Genomic DNA, 18711 nt, shown 5'->3' on the forward strand with positions numbered 1-18711 from the left:
AAAAAAAAAAAAAATTAAAAAAGGATTCTTATGAGGCAGGGGGGAGGGTCCTACCTGTGGACAGATTACTGGGATGAAGATGTAGAGAGACTCTGTATTTAAAAAAAAAAAAAAAAAAAGTTATTATTATTAAACAATAAAGATTGCAAATAAATGAATTGTAAGTTCAAGAAACTAGAAAATGAATGACAAAAGTTAGAAGAAAATGACAAAAATAATAAAATGACCAAACAGAAAGAAGGAAAATATTAAAGTCAGTAAGCAATCTAAGGAAAGACTAAAAGTACCGTACTTTGAAAAGACCACTAAACCACAAATATACAACATCAGAAATTAAAAAAGGGGGTACAGTTTACAGACCTAGAGGATTTTTTTTTTTGAGACGGAGTCTCTCTGTCGCCCAGGATGGAGTGCAGTGGCACGATCTCGGCTCACTGCAAGCTCCGCCTCCTGGGTTCAGTCCATTCTTCTGCCTCAGCCTCCCGAGTAGCTGGGACTACAGGCACCCGCCAGGATGCCTGGCTAATTTTTTGTATTTTTAGTAGAGACGGGGTTTCACCATATTAGCCAGTATGGTCTCAATCTCCTGACCTCGTGATCTGTCCACCTTGGCCTCCCAAAGTGCTGGGATTACAGGCATGAGCCACTGCACCTGGCTGAGATTTTTAAATTATGAAAGATAACTCAGGATGAACTGGAAAATTTTCCAAAACTCTGACACAAGAACCAGAACAGACTAATTCCATGGTAAAAATGGGAAAAGTTCTTAAAAATCTACTATAAAAAAGGCACCAGTTCCAAGATGGTTTTTCAAAAAACGTTTATAAGCCTAAATTTCTTATATTCTTCAAACTGTTCTAGAGCAGAGAAATTATAACAGAATTTTAATATGTGCCAGGCACTATGCTAAACAATTTATATGTACAGTTGGCCCTCAGTATCTGCAGGTTACACACCTGTGGATTCAACAAATCTTGGATCAAAAATATTCAGGGAAAAAAATCAATTAAAAAAAGTACCACAATAAAAAATAATACAAATTCAAAAATATAGTAAAACAACTCTTTACATAGCATTTACATTGTATTAGGCATTATAAGTAATCTAGAGATGATTTAAAGTATACAAGGAGGGGCTGGGTACAGTGGCTCACACCTGTAATCCCAGCACTTTGAGAGGCCTGTGTGGGGGGGTTGTTGCTTGAGCCCAAGAATTCTCAAGACCAGCCTGGGCAATGTGGCGAAACCCTGTCTCTACAAAAAAATTTAAAAATTAGCTGAGCGTGGTGATGCACACCTGTAGTCCCATATAATCTGGAGGCTGAGGTGGGAGGATTGTTTGAACCCCAGGAGACTGAGGCTGCAGTGAGCCACGAGTGCAGCACTGCACCCCAGCCTGGGCGACAGAGCAAGACCTTGTCTCAAAAAATAAAAATAAAATAAAAATTAAGCATACAGGAGGATATGTAGAGGTTATATACAAATACTATGCCATTTTATATCAGAGACTTGAGCATCTATGAATTTGAACCAATCTCCCATGGATCCCATGGGATGGCTGCATTATCATGTTCAAAACATGAAAGCTTACAAAATCATTAAGAAATTAGTATAAGGTTGGGTGCGGTGGCTCACGCCTGTAATCCCAGAACTTAGGGAGGCTGACGCGGGTGGATCACCTGAGGTCAGGAGACCAACCTGACCAATATAGTGAAACCCCGTCTCTACTAAAAATACCAAAAAATTAGCCAGGCATGGTGGTATGCACCTGTAATCCCAGCTACTTGGGAGGCTAAGGCAGGAGAATCGCTTGAACCCGGGAGGCGAAGGTTGCAGTGAGCCAAGATCGCACCACTGCACTCCAGCCTGGGTGACATAGGGAGATTCTATTTCAAAAAAAAAAATTTTTTTTTTAATTTTTAAATCCAAAAGATATAACCAGAGATAAAGCCAATTTCCCCTAATTTATTGCAGCTTCAATCAAAATCCAATGAATATGTAAGTTTTAAAACTGCACAAATTGTAAGAGCAAAAGAAATGCATAAATTTTTTTCCTTCTAGGAATTTGTTCCAGAATTCCTTAATTAATCCCTTAATTCCTCAAAGGAAACAACAACAACAGGCAAAGGACCTAAACAGGCCATTCACAAATGAAGAAACACAATGGCCAATAAACAAGTGGAAAGGCACTCAACCTTTACAAAAGCTAAGAAATATGGTGATACCAGCTGTTGAGAAGTCGGAGGGGAAAGCTTATTCTGATAGTGGGGGAAGTTTATCCTAAAGCAGGAAACAAACCACACTCAGTTTAGCAGATATGTAGTTTAGCAGGTATGTGGTTTAGCCATATATAGTTCTGAGTTGTCAAAAACAAGCAAAAAATGCTTTCATTTTGCAAGTGGATCCCTAAGAACCAAGAAGAGCCTTCTATAAACAATCTATTTCTGATGGTTGAAAGTTCACACAGTTATGCTACCATTTTGGCTAAAAGAGGGAAAATAGGACCTGATAAGACTGCTCCTGCCTGCATATATAGTCATAAAGAAATTCTCAGAAGAAACATTCAAAACTAGTAACAATGGCTACCTGTGGATGGGAAAAGGGAGAAGTGGTGGGAATTAGACAGTTGAGGATGGACAAAAGACTGCACTCTCTCTCTCCTCTTTATAAATTTTGTTCATGAGCTGTACGAATGTATTACCTATTAAAAACTGAGTTAAAATCTGTTTAATAAAAATAATTACAACTGGATGTGATTTTTTTTTTCCCATACAGACATTCTCAGATAGCACTGCCTGGTGTTAATGGTCTCAACTTTTCAGACAGAAACTACCTACCTGCCTCTGATCCTAGAATCCAGCCTTACTGAGATTCCGTGTCAGTGCTCATGGAAAATTCCACTGGAAGACTTTCTAAAGGGCAGTGTGGTAACATGTATCAAATGTAGAATTTCTGTTCCCCTACAGCCAGCAGTGGCACTTCTAAAAATTTATCCTGAAGAAATTACTGGATAATAATGCAAAGATGATTCTGCAGCATTATTTATTATAGGAGGAAACTGGAAACTTACTATCCACCTGCGTGGGGACTGGCAGCATAAATTGTGGTCATCACCAGGGATGCTGCATTATCTGCAAACCACATTTAGAGTTGCAAGGCCCCAGACGCTCCTTGTCCTCAGCTGTGTGACTCTTTGGATCTTTGCTCCTCTCACCTCTGGTTCTTGGATGCACCATCCCACCCTGTGCCAGCCCACTCACCTGGTCAGCGTAGGGGTGCGGTGGTTGGGGTTGGAGCAGAAGATATTGTTGGTCTTGCGGGTGCCATCCAGGAACTCACGCACGGACTGGTTGCGCAGCTCTGCTAGGGGCCGGGCCTCGTGCTTGAGGAACCACTGGTGTGCCTCGAAGCACTTGGCGCAGAGGAGCTGCTCGCACTCAAAGCACCAGAAGTCGGCCGACTCTTTGCAGCGGATGCACACGGCCTGTGTATCCACAATCTGCCGGTACACCGACAGGCGCCGCTGCAGGCTCTCGAAAAAGACGTTATCCAGGGCGGGCGTGTCTGCACCTAGGGGCCAGGGAGCCTGGCAGATGGGGCATTGCATGCCCGACTCCTCCAGGCATCCTGAGCACAGCGTGTGCAAACAAGGCAGCAGCTTCGGGCACTTGGCTTCAGCCTGGCATTGCTGGCAGCGCAGAAACTGGAACTCCTCCTCCGGAGAGGGGGCTTGCTGGGGGACCAGAGAGGCGGGTGAGGCCTGGAGAAGTCCCAAGAGCCCCCACCCACTGGCCAACCACCCTTACAGATGGAGCCTGGAGTAGGACCTCATATTCCATTCCAGCCAGTCATTGGATGATGCAAAACCCTGGCTTATCAGCACCCCAATACTCCCACTTATTCAGGCCCTCCTGTTCTCACTGCACCATTTATTGAGCATCTACTTCTCATCACACACAGTACTAGGCCCTGAGATATAAGAGGTATAGGATACATTCTGCCTTCAAGGAACTCAGTTTGGAAGGTAGATACACTAAGTACCAACCTCATATAAAGTGCTTAATGCACAGTTTGGGGGTTCATCAAAGAGGTAAGCATGGAACAACCATATGACCCAGCAATTTCACTCTTACATATATAACCAAAAGATCTAAAAACAAGGACCCAAACAGATACTTGTACAACAATGTCCAGAGCAACATTATTCACAAGAGTCAAAATGTAGAAACAATTCAAGTATCCATCAACAGATGAATAGATAAACAAAATGTGTCTACACATATAATGGAATATTATTTAGCATTAGAAAGAAATGAAATTCTGATACATGCTACAACATAGATGGACCTCAATGACATTATGCTAAGTGAAATAAGCCACACACAAAAGGTCAAATACTGTATGATTCTGAGGCAGGAGAATAGGGTCTGGAGGCAGGGAACCTAAGGCCGATTCCCTCTGACTTCCTAGAACTAAATCCAAAGGAAAACCCCACCTCTCCACGCCTAAGTAACAAAAGGACCAGAGGCTACTGTGTACTCTTTGCAAACCACCCCATTTCCTGCCTGGCAGATGGAAAACTGAAAGTACCTCTGATTGGTTGCTTTCTGCAACCAATGGGGTGAACACCAAGTGGCCAATGGGAAACCTCTAGGGCATATTTGGAACCCAGAAGATTCTGTAACTGGGGCCCTTGAGCCCTGCTCCAACGGGTCCCACCCTGTGGAGTGTACTTTCATTTTCAATAAATCTCTGCTTTCATTGTTTCATTCTTTCCTTGCTTTGCTGTGCATTTTGTCCAATTCTTTGTTCAAAACGCCGAGAACCTGAATAACTTGCAGTCAAGACCGTCTACTGGTAACAATTCCACTTATATGAAATATCTAGAATAAGTAAGTTCATAGGGACAGAAGGTAGATTAGAAGTTACCAAGGGCTAGGGGAAAGAGAAAATGAGGAGCTATTGCATTACTGAGACTCAGGACACACCACTTCAAAATACGACTGCAGGAGGCCAGAATATGCCACCCTTGAAATATACTTCGTTGGCATATTTTAAGCTGGTTATTCTGAGAAACTGCTGATACAGGAATAGCTCTGAAAAGCTCTCCTTTTGTAAAACAGAAAGGCATTTGCATCTTAAAGAAAATCTACATTAGTAAAATGATCTATATTAAAAGAGGGCTGCTCCAGACAACTCTTATTATCTAAGAACTTTTTATCTACATAGCAAGACAACAGCTCCTCTCCTCACCCTCCCATAACTTGTGTCATCATCACCACCCAGAAGCTCCAAGCTCTTTTCTGTAGCTCAGGATGTTATATAGGCTTCAATCATCTGAGCTTTCTTTGAGTCTCATACTTTGTGGTACTCCTGAGTATACATATGTAATTAAATATGGGTTTTCCCCCTGTTAATCTATTTTATGACTATTTAATTCATAGCCCAGCCAAGGAAACTAGAAGGGTGGAGGGAAACCATCTTTCCCTCCCTTATGGTTTAAAGGGTACAGAGTTTCTGGAGTAATGAAAAGGTTCTGAAAATAGATGGTGGTGATGGTTACACAATATTGTGAATCTACCTAATGCCACTGAACGTTACACTTAGAAATGGTTAACATAGGAGCTTATCCGTTAGGTATATTTTACCACAATTTTTAAAATACAAAAGCAGGCCGGGCATGGTGGCTGACGCCTGTAATCCTAGCACTTTGGGAGGCCGAGGTGGGCAGATCACGAGGTCAGAAGTTAGAGACCAATCTGGCCAACATAGTGAAACCCTGTCTCTACTAAAAATATAAAAATCAGCCAGGTATGGTGGCGTGGCCTGTAATCCCAGCTACTCAGGAGGCTGAGGCAGGAGAATCACGTGAACCCGGGAGGAGGAGGTTGCAGTGAGCAGAGATCGCACCATTGCACTCCAGCCTGGGCGACAGTGCAAGACTCCATCTCAAAAACAAACATAAACAAACAAACAAAAAACAAAGCAAAACAAAAAAAAAAACAAAGTGCTTAATACAGTACCTGGCACATTTGAAGTGCTCATAAATGTTAGCTAGTATTGTTAAGTAATGTTATTCTTAGTTGTAATAATGCTTATAAAAGTTACTGTAATACGGTGTCCTCTGTACTTTCATGAAGGGGAGCAAAAGGGCCTGGAAGGCAGCAGAACAAGAAACCCAAGTAGTTCCTTTGGGGGTGGAGGTGGGAGGTAGGCACGACAGGTGTGGCAAGAGAAGGATTTGTTAGGGAGGCTTCCTTAAGCATAAACCACATGAGCTGGGAGGCCTTGGCAAAGATACCTCTTCAGTCTGAGCCACAGTTTCTCACCTCGGATCTGGGAAGTTGGTTTTAGTTTTGCTGTGCCTGGGACATGCTCCTGGCTCCAGGCCAGCGCAACAGGGCTACCACCTCCATCCTCCCTAATCTGTGTCCTGCATCTGAGGCAGGGTTGAGGCAGGGCTCGAGGGTGGGCGGACGGGCCCAGGCCCGGAGGCCACTGACCCTTCTCACCTTGGCCAACTGCTCAGTGGAGAAACCGCAGCCCAGCGAGGCCGCCCCAACTCCTCCGGGTCCTCTTTTCTACTCTATCCTACCCTCCCGTGCCCCAGCCGAGAGAGTCAGGACCCTGGTGTCTGGTCTTCCTGCTTTGTGTCACTCTCTGGCGTACTTGACCAAATCCTCCGTTAGACCCTCTCTTCCCCACTCTCCCCACCACAGCAAACCAACAAAGCCTTAACCCAATCATCCCCTAACCCAGTAGTACCTCTGTAGGGCTGTGGCTGGGGCTGGGCTGACGGCCTTCAGAGGGGGTCTCGGGGGGAGGCATGGTGGGCGCGTGGGGCCGGGCGGGATCCTGCTGGGGCCTCGGAGATCGGGCGGGTTCAGGCTCCATGGACCTCAGCTTAGTTTCGATTCTCGGTTTAGATCTTGGAGGGCGTGAAAAGAAACTAAAGGGGAGGCGTGAGCCCGTTGGCTGAGCCCCTTGAGCTGTCCGAAAGGGGAGGTGCCGGCTCAGAGCCCGCCTCTGGAGAGGAAGTGAGACAGAAGCTGGGGGCGGTTCTAGGGGCAGAGAGGCCGACTGTGGGTTTTAAAGACACGCCCAGAGCGGGGAGGAAGGAGAGGCGGGGAGCCGCGGACCTACTGCTGACTTACGGTAAAGCGGGAGAGGCAGGGCAGGGCTGCAGCCCCGCCCCCGGGTTTGATCCATTCATCAGTTCATACTGGCACTGCTTCGTGTCACCTCCTGCCGGGAGCTGGGCGCACAAAGACGAGCCACACGCAGCCCCAGCCCCTGCTTTCTAAGAGCCCTAGATGTAATGGAAGAGCAAGCTTGCAAACGGAGACATTCTGGAAAGGAGAGCCCTCAGCTGGGACCTGAAAAAGCAGTGGGAATTCACCAGGGATTCAGGGCTGTAGGTGGTGGGGTCCAGGGGACACTGGAAACACAAAAGATAGCTCTTGCAAAAGGCATGGAAGTTTGAAACACGAAAGCCTGTTTGGGAACTAGCTTTGGCCATTTTCAGATTTAAGAGGGAATTCATGAGAAATGATGCCCAAGGAGTGTGCTGGGACAAGATCCTAGCTAAGGAGATTGGACCAGTTCTGGGAGTGATGGGAAGTTGGTGAAGGATTTGGAATCAGGGATCACACGATCAACTGTACATGATGGGACAGTCACTCTAACAACCTAGGGGCACGCACCCTGGTCTAGGACAGTGGCTGTGGGATGCAGAGGAGGGTCTTGAGTCAGAGATCCTGGGAAGCCAGTGACTGGAGGTGAGGGAGCAGGGTGACGCCTTGAGTGACAGCTGGAAAGGCTGGTGGATCTGAGGTGATTGGGGCAGGAGGGAGGGGGAGAGCTGGAGAGCGGGTATGAAGAGGGAGAGGGGAGAGCCAGCTAGGTCTTCGCCAGTGGAAAAGCATGCCAGACTCCCAGCTGGTGAGGGGAAAAGGGCACAGCTCCAGGTGACCTCACTGGGCCAGTGCCCCTGGCTTCAAACTTAAACCATCGCAACTACTGTGCTGGCTCCTGTGTACCCATTCTGTACTCTGTTCCAACTTAGAAACAGCCTAGAAAGGATGATGATAGGGCCTGGCTCTTGTAAACCTTATAGTATGCGGGCTGGAGGTCAAGGGTTGGGTGGATACCCAACTTCCTAGGGACTGTAAGAGGCCTCAGGAGCCTGCCCTTCCCTCCAGCCTGGTCAGTACTCCCAGGCCTTTAGAGAATCAGTCCATGAAAGCCAAATGTGGTGGGCAGCCACCTGCACAAGGGACCTGGAAGTGGGCTATGGCAGGATGGGGCTTCGGAGGCCAGAGGCGATTGGCTGAGGAGGCAGAGCTGGGGAAGCTTTATTCATTTATTTGCTTGCTTTGAAAGATAGCCTGCTCCCAGACTACCCCAGAGTTCTGTTGGAAGTTAACACTTCTCAAAGTAAATTCGCAAGTTGCATTCAGGTTTTCTCAAGCCCTGGAGAGGCCAGTTAATTTCAGGTACCTAGATCAAGGGGCATGCTGTTTCTAGACCTGCAGGACTCAGGGCCTCACCTCTGTGGTGCTCTGGGGCCCCTGCCTTCATGTGGCTCCGTGCTATCCCCTTCTTCCTTGCACTTCCATGCTCCCCGAGGTCTGCATGTGAAACTTCTTTCTTTTTGTGCCAAAGTTCAGGCCTTCCTACTCCACCTTGATCACAGTGACCTGGCTAGGCCATTACTTAACAAATAAGTACTGAGATCTGCCCTATGCCAGTCCCTGCTTGCTGGGCTGTGGGTTCACAAAGAGGAATAATTTGCAGACTATGTCCCAGAGAAACCCAAGGTCCAGATATGATATGCCCTGCCTCCAGTGTGCAAGAAGGAGTGCTGAGAAGGCTGATACAGCATGTCCTTGATCCTGGAGAAGATTCGCTTCCTGTAAACCCTGATGAGATCTTGCTCTCTCTCTCTGGCTGCAGTGCAGTGGCACGATCATAGCTCACTGCAGCCTCAAACTCCTGGACTCAAGAGATCCTCCCGCCTCAGCCTCCCAAGTGGCTGGGACCACAGGCAGGCATCCCCACGCCAGGCTAATTTTTCAAAACTTTTTGTAGAGATAGGCTTTCACTATATTGCTCAGGCTGGTCCTGAATTCCTGGCCTCAAGCGATCCTCCTGCCTGAGTCTCCCAAACTGATGGATTATAGGCGTGAGCCACCGTGACCAGCTTCCCCTCCAGCTTTTCTAAGGCTGAGTAGAAGACGGGAGGAGGCGATGACCCCAGCGTGCTCCCGGGAACACCGATCACACCCCCTGGCCCTCGGCTGCAGTTCGGTCCTCCCAGCACTGGGGGCGCCATACGACGGCGGGAGCGGGCCCCGGCCAGTCTCCTCCTCCTGCGCCCGACGCTGCCGCGGGGTGGCAGCGCAGTGAAGCCGGAAGCAGCAGCCAGCAGGGCGGGGCCGCGTAGGGCCCGCTGGTCAGGGAGGGCGCCGTGCGAGAGTTCGGGGCGTGTCTGCTGTCAAAAGCCATGCTGGGCAGGTCCGGGTACCGGGCGCTGCCCCTGGGGGATTTTGACCGCTTCCAGCAGTCGAGCTTTGGCTTTCTGGGCTCGCAGAAGGGCTGCTTGTCCCCGGAGCGGGGCGGCGTGGGGACGGGGGCCGGTGAGTGGCCGCCCGGCACGGCGGACCCGGGGGGGACCGGCCGGCAACCCCCAGGCCCGAAATCTCTGCCTCCGAGGAGTCGGCCGGCCCGGCGCCATCGCACCCTACGAGGGGGGACTGAGAAAGGGATACGATGTAGAGAGGGGGCTGGACCCGGCGCCTGGTGCTAGCGCTGATCCGCCTTCCCTAGGGTCGCGGGGCGGTGGCCCCGGAGCCAGCCAGCGTTGCTCCTATATTCCAAAACCTCACCTCACCACATTTGTCCTCGGTTCTTATCAGCCCTTTAGGCCTAGGAAGACGTTTCAGGTTTCTATTTCGCATAGAAGAAACCGAGGTCTAGGCAGAGGAGGAGACCAGCACCCTAAAGGCACCCGCTGCCAAGAAGTGGAAGAATTTTCATCCTAGGGGGCACCTCTAGAAGCCCGGGAACTAGGCATCTCCTGGATGTGCAGGCCAAAAAGACAGGCCCTCAGCTGTCTGTTGGATCTGCCCTGCTTCTGTCTTACCCTCAAAGTCTTCTGTGGCTCCTTTGGCCTAGAGGCCAGATCCCACACTGTTCAGCCTGACCGCCTACCTTGTATTTGATCCCTCCCTGGCCTTCCTGTCCTCAAAGCTCTCCGTATGGAAAACTCTCTTGAGAGGCCTGGGGGATCAGAGCCAGGCACAAAGTGGAGCCTCAGTGCTCTGGGGCTTAGCCCAGAGGGCAGGGCTTCCTTGAAGAATGGAGCAGGGGCTCCTGACTGCTTCCTGTCCAGAGTTGGGGGAAGGAAAGCAGCAAATAACCTCATTCCAGATTCTGGAGCTGTCTTGACTCCGCTCCCATCCTGGTTCTCCAGGGGCCAGGACATTTGGCTTGGATAAGCCTCATCTTTCTAGCCCTGCCCCTGACCCCAACTCCTAACAATTTTCTGGAATTTAAATAGGCAGGTTTTTTTGTTTTTTGGTTTTTGTTTTGTTTTGTTTTTGAAGCAGAGTCTGGCTCTGTCCCCCAGGCTGGAGTGCAGTGGCGCGATCTCATGAAATAGACGTTTTCAAATGGTCATTAAGGCATTAAAGTAGAGTGAGGAATAGAAAATAATAGTCTTATTCCTCATTTATGGCTCCTGTTGATAAGCTATTTATGCTCTATTCCTGTAGGCTAAGGCATCATCTTCATAAGGACTCCTGGAAAGCATACTTCTGGGGCTAATGGTATAGGAGGAATGTGTTTTGCCAGCAATATTCAGTGCATGTTTACAGATGCCCAGGTGCTCCTGGCTGCATGCCAGGTATGAGTAGGCAATATAAATTAAATGAGAAGATTGACCCCTACTCAGTCCAGTGAGGAGAGCATCATCACCTGGACTGGATTCTGAGATTGATGACTGTTGCCTAGCAGAGAATAAGGCCTTGTGAGGGTTGTTGGACTTGGGACAAATGAATGTTGATGTATAGGAGGAGGGAACAGATCCTAACTCGCAGCTGCCCAAAGATACGGGGATATTAGGCAAGGAGCCAGACTGAGAGCCCTGAGAAGGAAGGAGCCTCTCGAGGGGAAGGTGGGCATAAGGTACACTTGCCCAAGTTCACTCTACTTGCAGCTGTCATGGCAGGTCCAGTTGACCACCTCTGCTCTCACCTGCAGATGCACCCCAGAGCTGGCCTTCCTGCCTCTGTCATGGCCTCATCAGTTTCCTGGGGTTCTTGCTGCTGTTGGTCACCTTCCCCATTTCCGGCTGGTTTGCCCTGAAGGTAAGGCTGGCTGGGTCAGCCCCCAGGGTGGTTGGGCCACACAGAGCTTTGGCATTGATGAATAAATTTGCCTATCCTCTGTCCCGTCTCCCTAAATATTACCCCTTTGCAAAATGGGCTAGGCAAGAACCATTCATTCACATTGTTCAGGGGAGGAAACTAAGGCTTGGGCTTGTCTGAAGTCATACTGGGAGCCAGTAGGGGGTAGAAACAAGTCCCAGACTCCTAAGTCCTGGGATCTGGACACTGGCTTTAAGGTGCACGCAGATGTCTTTGCCAAATTATTTTCTCTTTGGGTTAGAATAAATTAGAAATGAAAACACCCAACTTAGCCCAGCAGGTAATGCATAATAGGAATTCAGGCCTCATTTTCAATAAGGGGTGGTACAGTGGGAAAAGGATGAATCATGGAGCTGTAGTTCAGCATCACACGTGAAAGCTGTGGGGAAGGTGGAAGCCCAAGGAGGGCTTGCCCTTTGTGTAACCCTAGGCAACAGTCCCTCTCTAGAAAATCACTGGGTTTGGTGTGGTCTGCAAGGGAGTCCTTAAATGGCCCTAGATCCTAGTTCTAAAACTGCCACAGAAACAAATGCTGTGTGACCTTGAGCAGGTTGCTTTGCCTCTCTGGGCCTTCATTTCTCAATTTGGACATCACTACTTCCCTAAGAGGTCCAGGGACCTAAAGTTGACAAAGCCCTTTGCCCGGGGGTGCTGTTAGGGCAGCCCAGCCTTTTCTCCTAACTAATCCAAGGACAGACAGTTTCCTGGTATGAGTTATGTCTAGCTTCAGACCATAGAGATGAAAAGTTTCTCTAAGGATCAAGTCAATACGGTGCAGTGGTTAAGACACATGGCCTTTGGAGTTACTCAGAACTGCATTCAAGTCTTCCCTGTTTCACTTAGGGCTATGCAATTTTTGAGCAAGTAACTTAGCCTCTGTGAGCCTTGGTTTTCTGATCTGAAAACAGAGCTAGGGATACCTAACTGTGATCCAGGTGAGGAGGATAGAAGTGAGGAAGGGACTTAGACAGACAGCATTGGCCAGCCTTGGCTAACCACTTTCAACTCTTTCCCTTGCCATTGTGGACAGATCGTGCCCACCTATGAGCGGATGATCGTGTTCCGCCTGGGCCGGATCCGCACCCCCCAGGGACCTGGCATGGTTCTGCTCTTGCCCTTCATTGACTCCTTTCAGAGGGTGGATCTGAGGACACGAGCCTTCAGCGTCCCTCCCTGCAAGGTGAGGGGCTTCTCAGCTGCCTTGACAGAGGAATTGGGGGCCTGTCCAGAATGTACGGTGGTGCCAGACCTTGGCCTGTGAGTCACCATCTGAGGGGGAAAGGGGGAAGAAGAGACCAGAAAATTGATGGAGGCTGGGAGGACATCCTTGCTTCATACACCTAACCCTACATACTTGGGGACACCATTTGCCCTTGAGGAGCTAGCTGCCAAGCAGGTGGGTCAAGCTGGGTGACCCCAGTGGGCCTGACCTCCCTGCACCCCCAGCCCCTCCAGTGTCTCTCTGTCATGGCCTCCCCCAACAGCTGGCCTCTAAGGACGGGGCTGTGCTGTCTGTGGGAGCCGATGTCCAGTTTCGCATCTGGGACCCGGTGCTGTCGGTGATGACTGTGAAAGACCTGAACACAGCCACACGCATGACGGCCCAGAACGCCCTGACCAAGGCCCTGCTCAAGAGGCCGCTGCGGGAGATCCAGATGGAGAAGCTCAAGATCAGCGACCAGCTTCTGGTAGGCAGCCCCTCACAAGACGGAGCTTGGGGGGTGGCACCGGCCCCACCTGCCAGCTCCCTTGGGCAAAGCGTCAGACCACTCTGGGCCTCAGTTTATCATATGTCCCAAAAGTGTAACCACCTTTGAAGAGCCAGTGCCTGGGTGGGGCCATGAGTTGAGGAATGGCAGGTGGGCATAGACCATAACGATCTTGGGCAAACTTGTCCCTGAGAAGAGGAAGTGGCCCCGGCAGACATTCTTGGGGTCTGCCCCTGACTGCTGAGTTTTTATCCCTCACTGCTCTGCCCTGATGACACTGGCCTCTGCAGCTCTCATTCCGGGCCTGACTCATGGGGCAGGCAGGTGGGTAAAGGAGCAGGGACCCTCCCAGTCCAGTCACCTGCTGGGGAATTCCAGGCTCACCATGCAGCATGTACGTGCTTGTGATTTTGGTTTCCTTGTTTGGAACAGAACAAAGACACATGAGGACATTTGGATCTTTTTCCAGCCTCTTCTCCATATATATACTGGAGTTTGCCTTAAATGTCTTCTGCTACAAGATGAGGTAGAAATAAATACACATGCAGAGGCATGTCCCCTGCAGCCACACTCAACTTGTGCTTCCTCTTGTGTCCTGACAGGGGAATGTAGGTGAAGTTTCTCCCCATTCCTCTTGGCTCTGCTTTGCCCTGGGGAATCGAGGTTAGAGGATAGGCAGGGGAGTGGGATAAATGCCAGTCCTGGAGGTCCCACTGCAAGCAGCGAGGTGAAATCCATGAGGAAATACTATTTGAGGTCCTAACGGTAGCTCTCACGTGCTTAGAAGCTTATGGTTTACAAAGTCCTTTTGTCTGGCCCAGCGTGTCTGAGCTTCACGTTTTTGCTGCAAGTCAGTACTACTGTTTTATTTTGGAGGGAGGAAACTAAGGCTAAGAAATAATTTGACTTGCCTTTGAGAGCTATGGTCAAGGGCAGAGCTGAGTCATAGCCAGACCACCTGCCTGCATCCCACCAGCTCCCCTCAATCCAGTGCTTGATCTAACACAACTCAGATAACAAGTGGATAACAACTTTTATTCATAAAACCGTGTCCCATGTTAATTCACCTTTAGGAAGAGAAAATTGATCTCAGTCTTGTTGCACATTTCTTTGATGTGAGAGAGGCAGTTTAGGGAAGCCATTCCCACACAAGGATGTAAGAGTCATTTAGGCCCCATTTCCCAGACTGAGTGGGCACCTGGTAGAGTGAGATCTGTGCCTGTGGTTGAGACAGAACCTCAGGAAGTCCAGCACACTGGCCTCAGGCCCTGGTTCAGGTGCACACTTACTCACATGCCTGATTTTCTTCTAGAGAAATCAGAGTCCCCACCTCTCACCTGCTGGACCCTCCTTAGCCAGTTACCACTCCTTACGTGGCAGAGGTCCAGGCCAGCTGCCTTGGCCCTCACTGCCCATTGCTCTCTGCAGCGGGCCTTGCCTCCTAACGCTCAGGAGAAAGACTAGGATGAGCACTCTGCTTCCTCCAGTTTCACCCCTTCAAACCCACCTGCCTCTGTGCTGCTTTCCTGCCTCTTTTCCTGGCTGTCTCCCCTCTCTGAGGCTCATCCCTGTACTGCGCACTGCTCTGGGCCCCCTGCTGTCCCAGGATGCCTTCCCTCCACTCCATGCACTCTTTCTCTGTTACTTCTCCTTTCTGTGTAGAAATGTACCGTCCCTTTGCCCCAGTGCCCTCTAGCTCCCACTCCCTTTCTCCCCTTTTCTTCTGCAAGACTTTCATCCATGCCCCCAACCCCTGCCCCCACATCCTTCGTCTTGACCTCCTTGGGCTCCAGAGTCAGCGCTGGCCAACATCACGGTGACCTCCCACATGCCAGCCCAGTGGGCACCTCTCAGCCCTTCCCTTACATCACCTGGTGGCAGCATTCGACATGGTCGACCCAGCCCCCAGTCCCCAGAACCCCCTGCATTTCCTCCTTCCCTGTTACCCCTGGTTACTGCCACTTGTTCACCTGCCCTTGAGTTTCCAGGGTTTCATCACTGGCCTCTTCTCATCTGTAACATCTCTGGAAGAGCTCATCCATCTGAGCTGTCTGCTGCCTGTGGATGCTGATTATTCACAACGACCTGCCCTAACCCTGATGCTTCTGTACCCTGGGCCATTTCTCCAGCTGCCTACTGGACAGTTGACTGCCCCACAGACACTTCAAGCTTACAATAGTAAAAAAAAAAAAAGTTGCCAACCCTCCCTTCCCACCCTCTGTGTGTCCTCTCTAGTGAATGCCACACTCATCCATTCAGGAGCCTGACACCTCCCCACCCATGCCCCCTCTTCTATCATTGCACATCAAGGCAGCCCATAACCTGGTGCTTGCACTTCTCTAGTGCCCTGTTATGGCTCAGTAGAGTTGATAGAGGCATGCCTCCTTCAGTGGATCTTGGCTTCACAGCTCCCCTCCGCCCTCGCCAGAGCTGCATCATTCCTTGGCTGTATTTTGAAACAATGTCTTACTTCGTCTCCATCCCTCCCCTCAGCCCCCTAAAATCCAGTTTCCACAGCAGCCAGGAGGATCTTGCCTTAAAGCAAGTCTGCTCTGTCACCTCCCTGCTCAAACTCTTCTCTGGGGCTCTTTGTTGCTTCAGAATAAATCCAAGTAAGCAGAAATACCCCACCTCTGACCCCTTAGCTGTCTCCAGTCCTCAGCCCACATGTGAGGGTCCAGCTAAATGGAACTCTCGTTCCTCGCAGCTCCATGAACATGCCAGGTTTTCTTGTCTGGAGTTTTGCACATGCTGTTCCTATTGCCTGGCAGGGTCCTCCTCCACCTGAGGACTCCCTCCTGCTGGCACCACCCTCCTCTGCTAGGGGCTCACCACTGGCCTTGCTTCTGTCTTGGTACTTACCACAGCTTGAGTGGTCATTGTCCTCTGCCTGTGTCCCAGGCTAGGAGTGTCTCAAGGGTGGTGTGGTGACTCCATGTCCGTGCACGGCCACACAGTCTGCCCAAAGAAGGTGCTCAGGAAAGGTTTGTTGAATGAATTACGTTTCTCCCCACCCTGTCCTCCAGCTGGAGATCAACGATGTGACCAGGGCCTGGGGTCTAGAGGTAGACCGAGTGGAGCTGGCAGTGGAGGCCGTGCTCCAGCCGCCCCAGGACAGCCCAGCTGGGCCCCACCTGGACAGCACCCTCCAGCAGCTGGCCCTGCACTTCCTGGGAGGAAGCATGAACTCAGTGGCAGGAGGTGCCCCGTCCCCGGGGCCAGGTGAGGAGCCCTGGGGAGGAGGGCGGGGGTGCTTACCAGCTTGGTGCCAGCACAGACTTTGCTCGCTATCCCAGCAGCTCTGTGCAGTACACACCCTGCACAGATGTTCAGCCCACGCTGCCCACAGCCAGGGCAGTGAGAGGAGGCCAGGTGTCTGAGTGTGTAGAGGCCATTGGCAGGCTCCGTGGGAGGCGGCGACAGCACCAGAAGGGCAGCTGGAAAGAGTTTTATATCTGAGGCTGGAGTAGTTTAGAAACTGAGTTTGCAGTTTAGGCTGAAAGCTCAGGGGCATCTTTCTGGTAGGGGAGGAAGTGGAACAGAGGCCTGAAGGGGATGTAAGAGGAGAGGTACAAAGGCCACAGTGAGTGGTCCTGACCTTGGCAATGTGATGACCTCCTCTCTGCCTCCTTCCCCAACCCCGTTGGCCATCCCCAGCAGACACTGTGGAGATGGTGAGTGAAGTTGAGCCGCCTGCCCCTCAAGTCGGTGCCAGGCCCAGTCCAAAGAAGCCTCTGGCAGAGGGGCTGCTCACTGCTCTACAGCCCTTCCTGTCTGAGGCCCTGGTCAACCAAATCGGGGCCTGCTACCAGTTCAATGTCGTCCTGCCCAGCGGCACCCAGAGTGCCTACTTCCTGGACCTCACTACAGGTGCCGCTGCCCTCCCTGCCTCTCCTTCCCATCCAGCTTGCTAGGTTGCATGTTACCCACCCCAATGGTGCTCTTGTAGACTGCCCCCTGCTCCTGCTAATAATTTGGAGTGAACCCATGGCAGTCAGGGGCTCAGACACCATTTCCAGGCATTATCTATGCCCTGGTGTCCCCACCATCCACAGGACAACACAGCCAGGCTTCCAATACCAAGAGGCCTGCCCATGTTACAGGCCTGCTGCCTGTCAGGCTCTGTGCCAAGTACTTTTTGTGCATTATCTCACCCACTTCTCACCATGAGCTTATGCTTTAGGAATTGTCATCTGTAAAGGGATTATCATCACAGATTTGGAAACTGAGGCTCCAAGAGTTCACACAGCCAATAAGACTCAAACCCAGGGTATTAGAACCTGAACTCTGAACCAGTACTCTCCTCCCAATGGGAAATGCCAGCCCCTCCCATCCCCATAGCTCTCCTTCATGTTCCTCCATCCCCCTACTGACACTTGGTTTTCTTTTCCCCCACAGGACAAGGAAAAGTGGGACAAGGGGTGCCTGATGGCATCCCTGATGTGGTGGTAGAGATGGCCGAGGCAGACCTGCGGGCCCTGCTGTGCAGAGAGCTACGGCCCCTGGGGGCCTACATGAGCGGACGGCTGAAGGTGAAGGGCGACCTGGCCGTGGCCATGAAGCTGGAGGCTGTCCTCAGGGCCCTGAAGTAGCAGCCTTGGTTGACTTTCCATAGCCCAGTCCCATGCCTGGCACCAAGCCCTAGGGGCCTCTTGGAGGAGGAAGTGTTCATCTGTACCACCGAGAGTTGAGGCCCTAACAAGTTTCAGGCCCAGCCAAGAGCCCATGGATGGAGGCTAGGGGAGACTGAGTCTGGCTGCCATGCACTTCTCCCCTACAGTGGTTCTCTGGACAAGCCTTTGTCCATCCTGGTCCCCAGCTGAGTGCCCAGCCCTGAGCTGGGTGCACGGTGTGATGCCAGGAGGGAAGCCAGGCCCGCCCTGCCGGGCCCTACCTTGCTGGCTTCCTGACTGAAGAGGCAGGACCCACAGTAACAGCCTGACAGCAGCTGGTTTGGACCTTGTGTGAGGGACCAAGCATGTGGTCCAAGCTCTAAGCTCTGCAGTGATTGGAGAGGGATGGGGAGGGATGGGAAGGCAGCCTCCAAGAAGAGGTCCCTGTGGCGTAGTTACCTGGGGATCCTGGCTGGCCCGCCTTCCTGGCTGCAGTCCAGGCCCAGGCTAGCGGGAGTGGACATGGGAAGGAGCAGGGCCTGCTGCTCCCCTGGCACTGCTCCCGAAGATGTCTGACTCATCTGCCAGCTCCGTCCTGCATGCCTGGCGAGCTGGGGCCCAGGGCAGCATGAAGTAGAGCCCTGCGTTCTGTGCTTCTTACCGGAGGTTTGCAAATCTCAGACAAATAAATGTGGTGTTTACAATGTATAAAAGAGAAGAAGCCAAGCGGAGCTCCTGGGGGCATGGGGTGGGCTAGGAGGGTCCACAAGGTCCCTGCTGCCAGCCCAGGCAGGGATTGATGTCCTGGTGGCTGACACAGAGAGACCCTCACAATATTTGAAGCTCTTTCTCCTGAGTGTCTCAAAGCCCCTGGAAGCAGGCGTGGGGCTGGGTGGGGAGTTATCTGTTCCTCTTTGTAGTGGGGTACAGGTTCACCAGGAAAGCAAGGCACGAGTGTGCC

At 50.9% G+C, this 18711-nt stretch overlaps 2 protein-coding genes across 15 annotated transcripts in view; one reads left to right on the plus strand and one right to left on the minus strand.

Moving 5' to 3' along the window:
- Positions 1–7027, minus strand: part of PML (promyelocytic leukemia) — a 56750-nt gene extending 49723 nt beyond the window's left edge. For 5 of the 8 annotated variants that reach the window (XM_011932941.1, XM_011932945.1, XM_011932943.1 and 2 more), the window contains exons 1-2: positions 6765–7009; positions 3260–3732 (exon numbers count right to left, since the gene is read on the minus strand). In XM_011932941.1, coding sequence (XP_011788331.1) covers positions 3260–3732; positions 6765–6893 — 602 coding nt within the window. In that variant the 5' untranslated portion in view covers positions 6894–7009. Of the gene's footprint in view, positions 1–3259; positions 3733–6764 lie in introns of all 8 variants that reach the window. The other 3 variants (XM_011932940.1, XM_011932947.1, XM_011932946.1) reach the window with 1 other exon arrangement.
- Positions 7028–7088: 61 nt separating this feature from the next.
- STOML1 (stomatin (EPB72)-like 1) lies at positions 7089–18458 on the plus strand. 7 transcript variants are annotated; one of them, XM_011932951.1, is made up of 8 exons: positions 9381–9637; positions 10775–10905; positions 11262–11368; positions 12459–12608; positions 12913–13116; positions 16164–16359; positions 16798–17007; positions 17536–18458. In XM_011932951.1, exons 2-8 carry the CDS (start codon positions 10899–10901, stop codon positions 17727–17729), a joined length of 1068 nt encoding a protein of 355 aa, XP_011788341.1. In that variant the 5' UTR covers positions 9381–9637; positions 10775–10898; the 3' UTR covers positions 17730–18458. The 7 variants fall into 7 exon arrangements, with proteins under 7 accessions (XP_011788345.1, XP_011788339.1, XP_011788341.1 ...); XM_011932955.1 differs by lacking the exons at positions 9381–9637; positions 10775–10905 and adding an exon at positions 7089–7154; XM_011932949.1 differs by lacking the exon at positions 10775–10905 and having other exon boundaries at positions 9378–9637; positions 16795–17007.
- The last annotated feature ends 253 nt before the right edge of the window (positions 18459–18711 follow it).

This window comes from Colobus angolensis, unplaced genomic scaffold (assembly GCF_000951035.1).
Source record: "Colobus angolensis palliatus isolate OR3802 unplaced genomic scaffold, Cang.pa_1.0 Scaffold99, whole genome shotgun sequence".
Lineage (NCBI taxonomy): Eukaryota > Metazoa > Chordata > Mammalia > Primates > Cercopithecidae > Colobus > Colobus angolensis.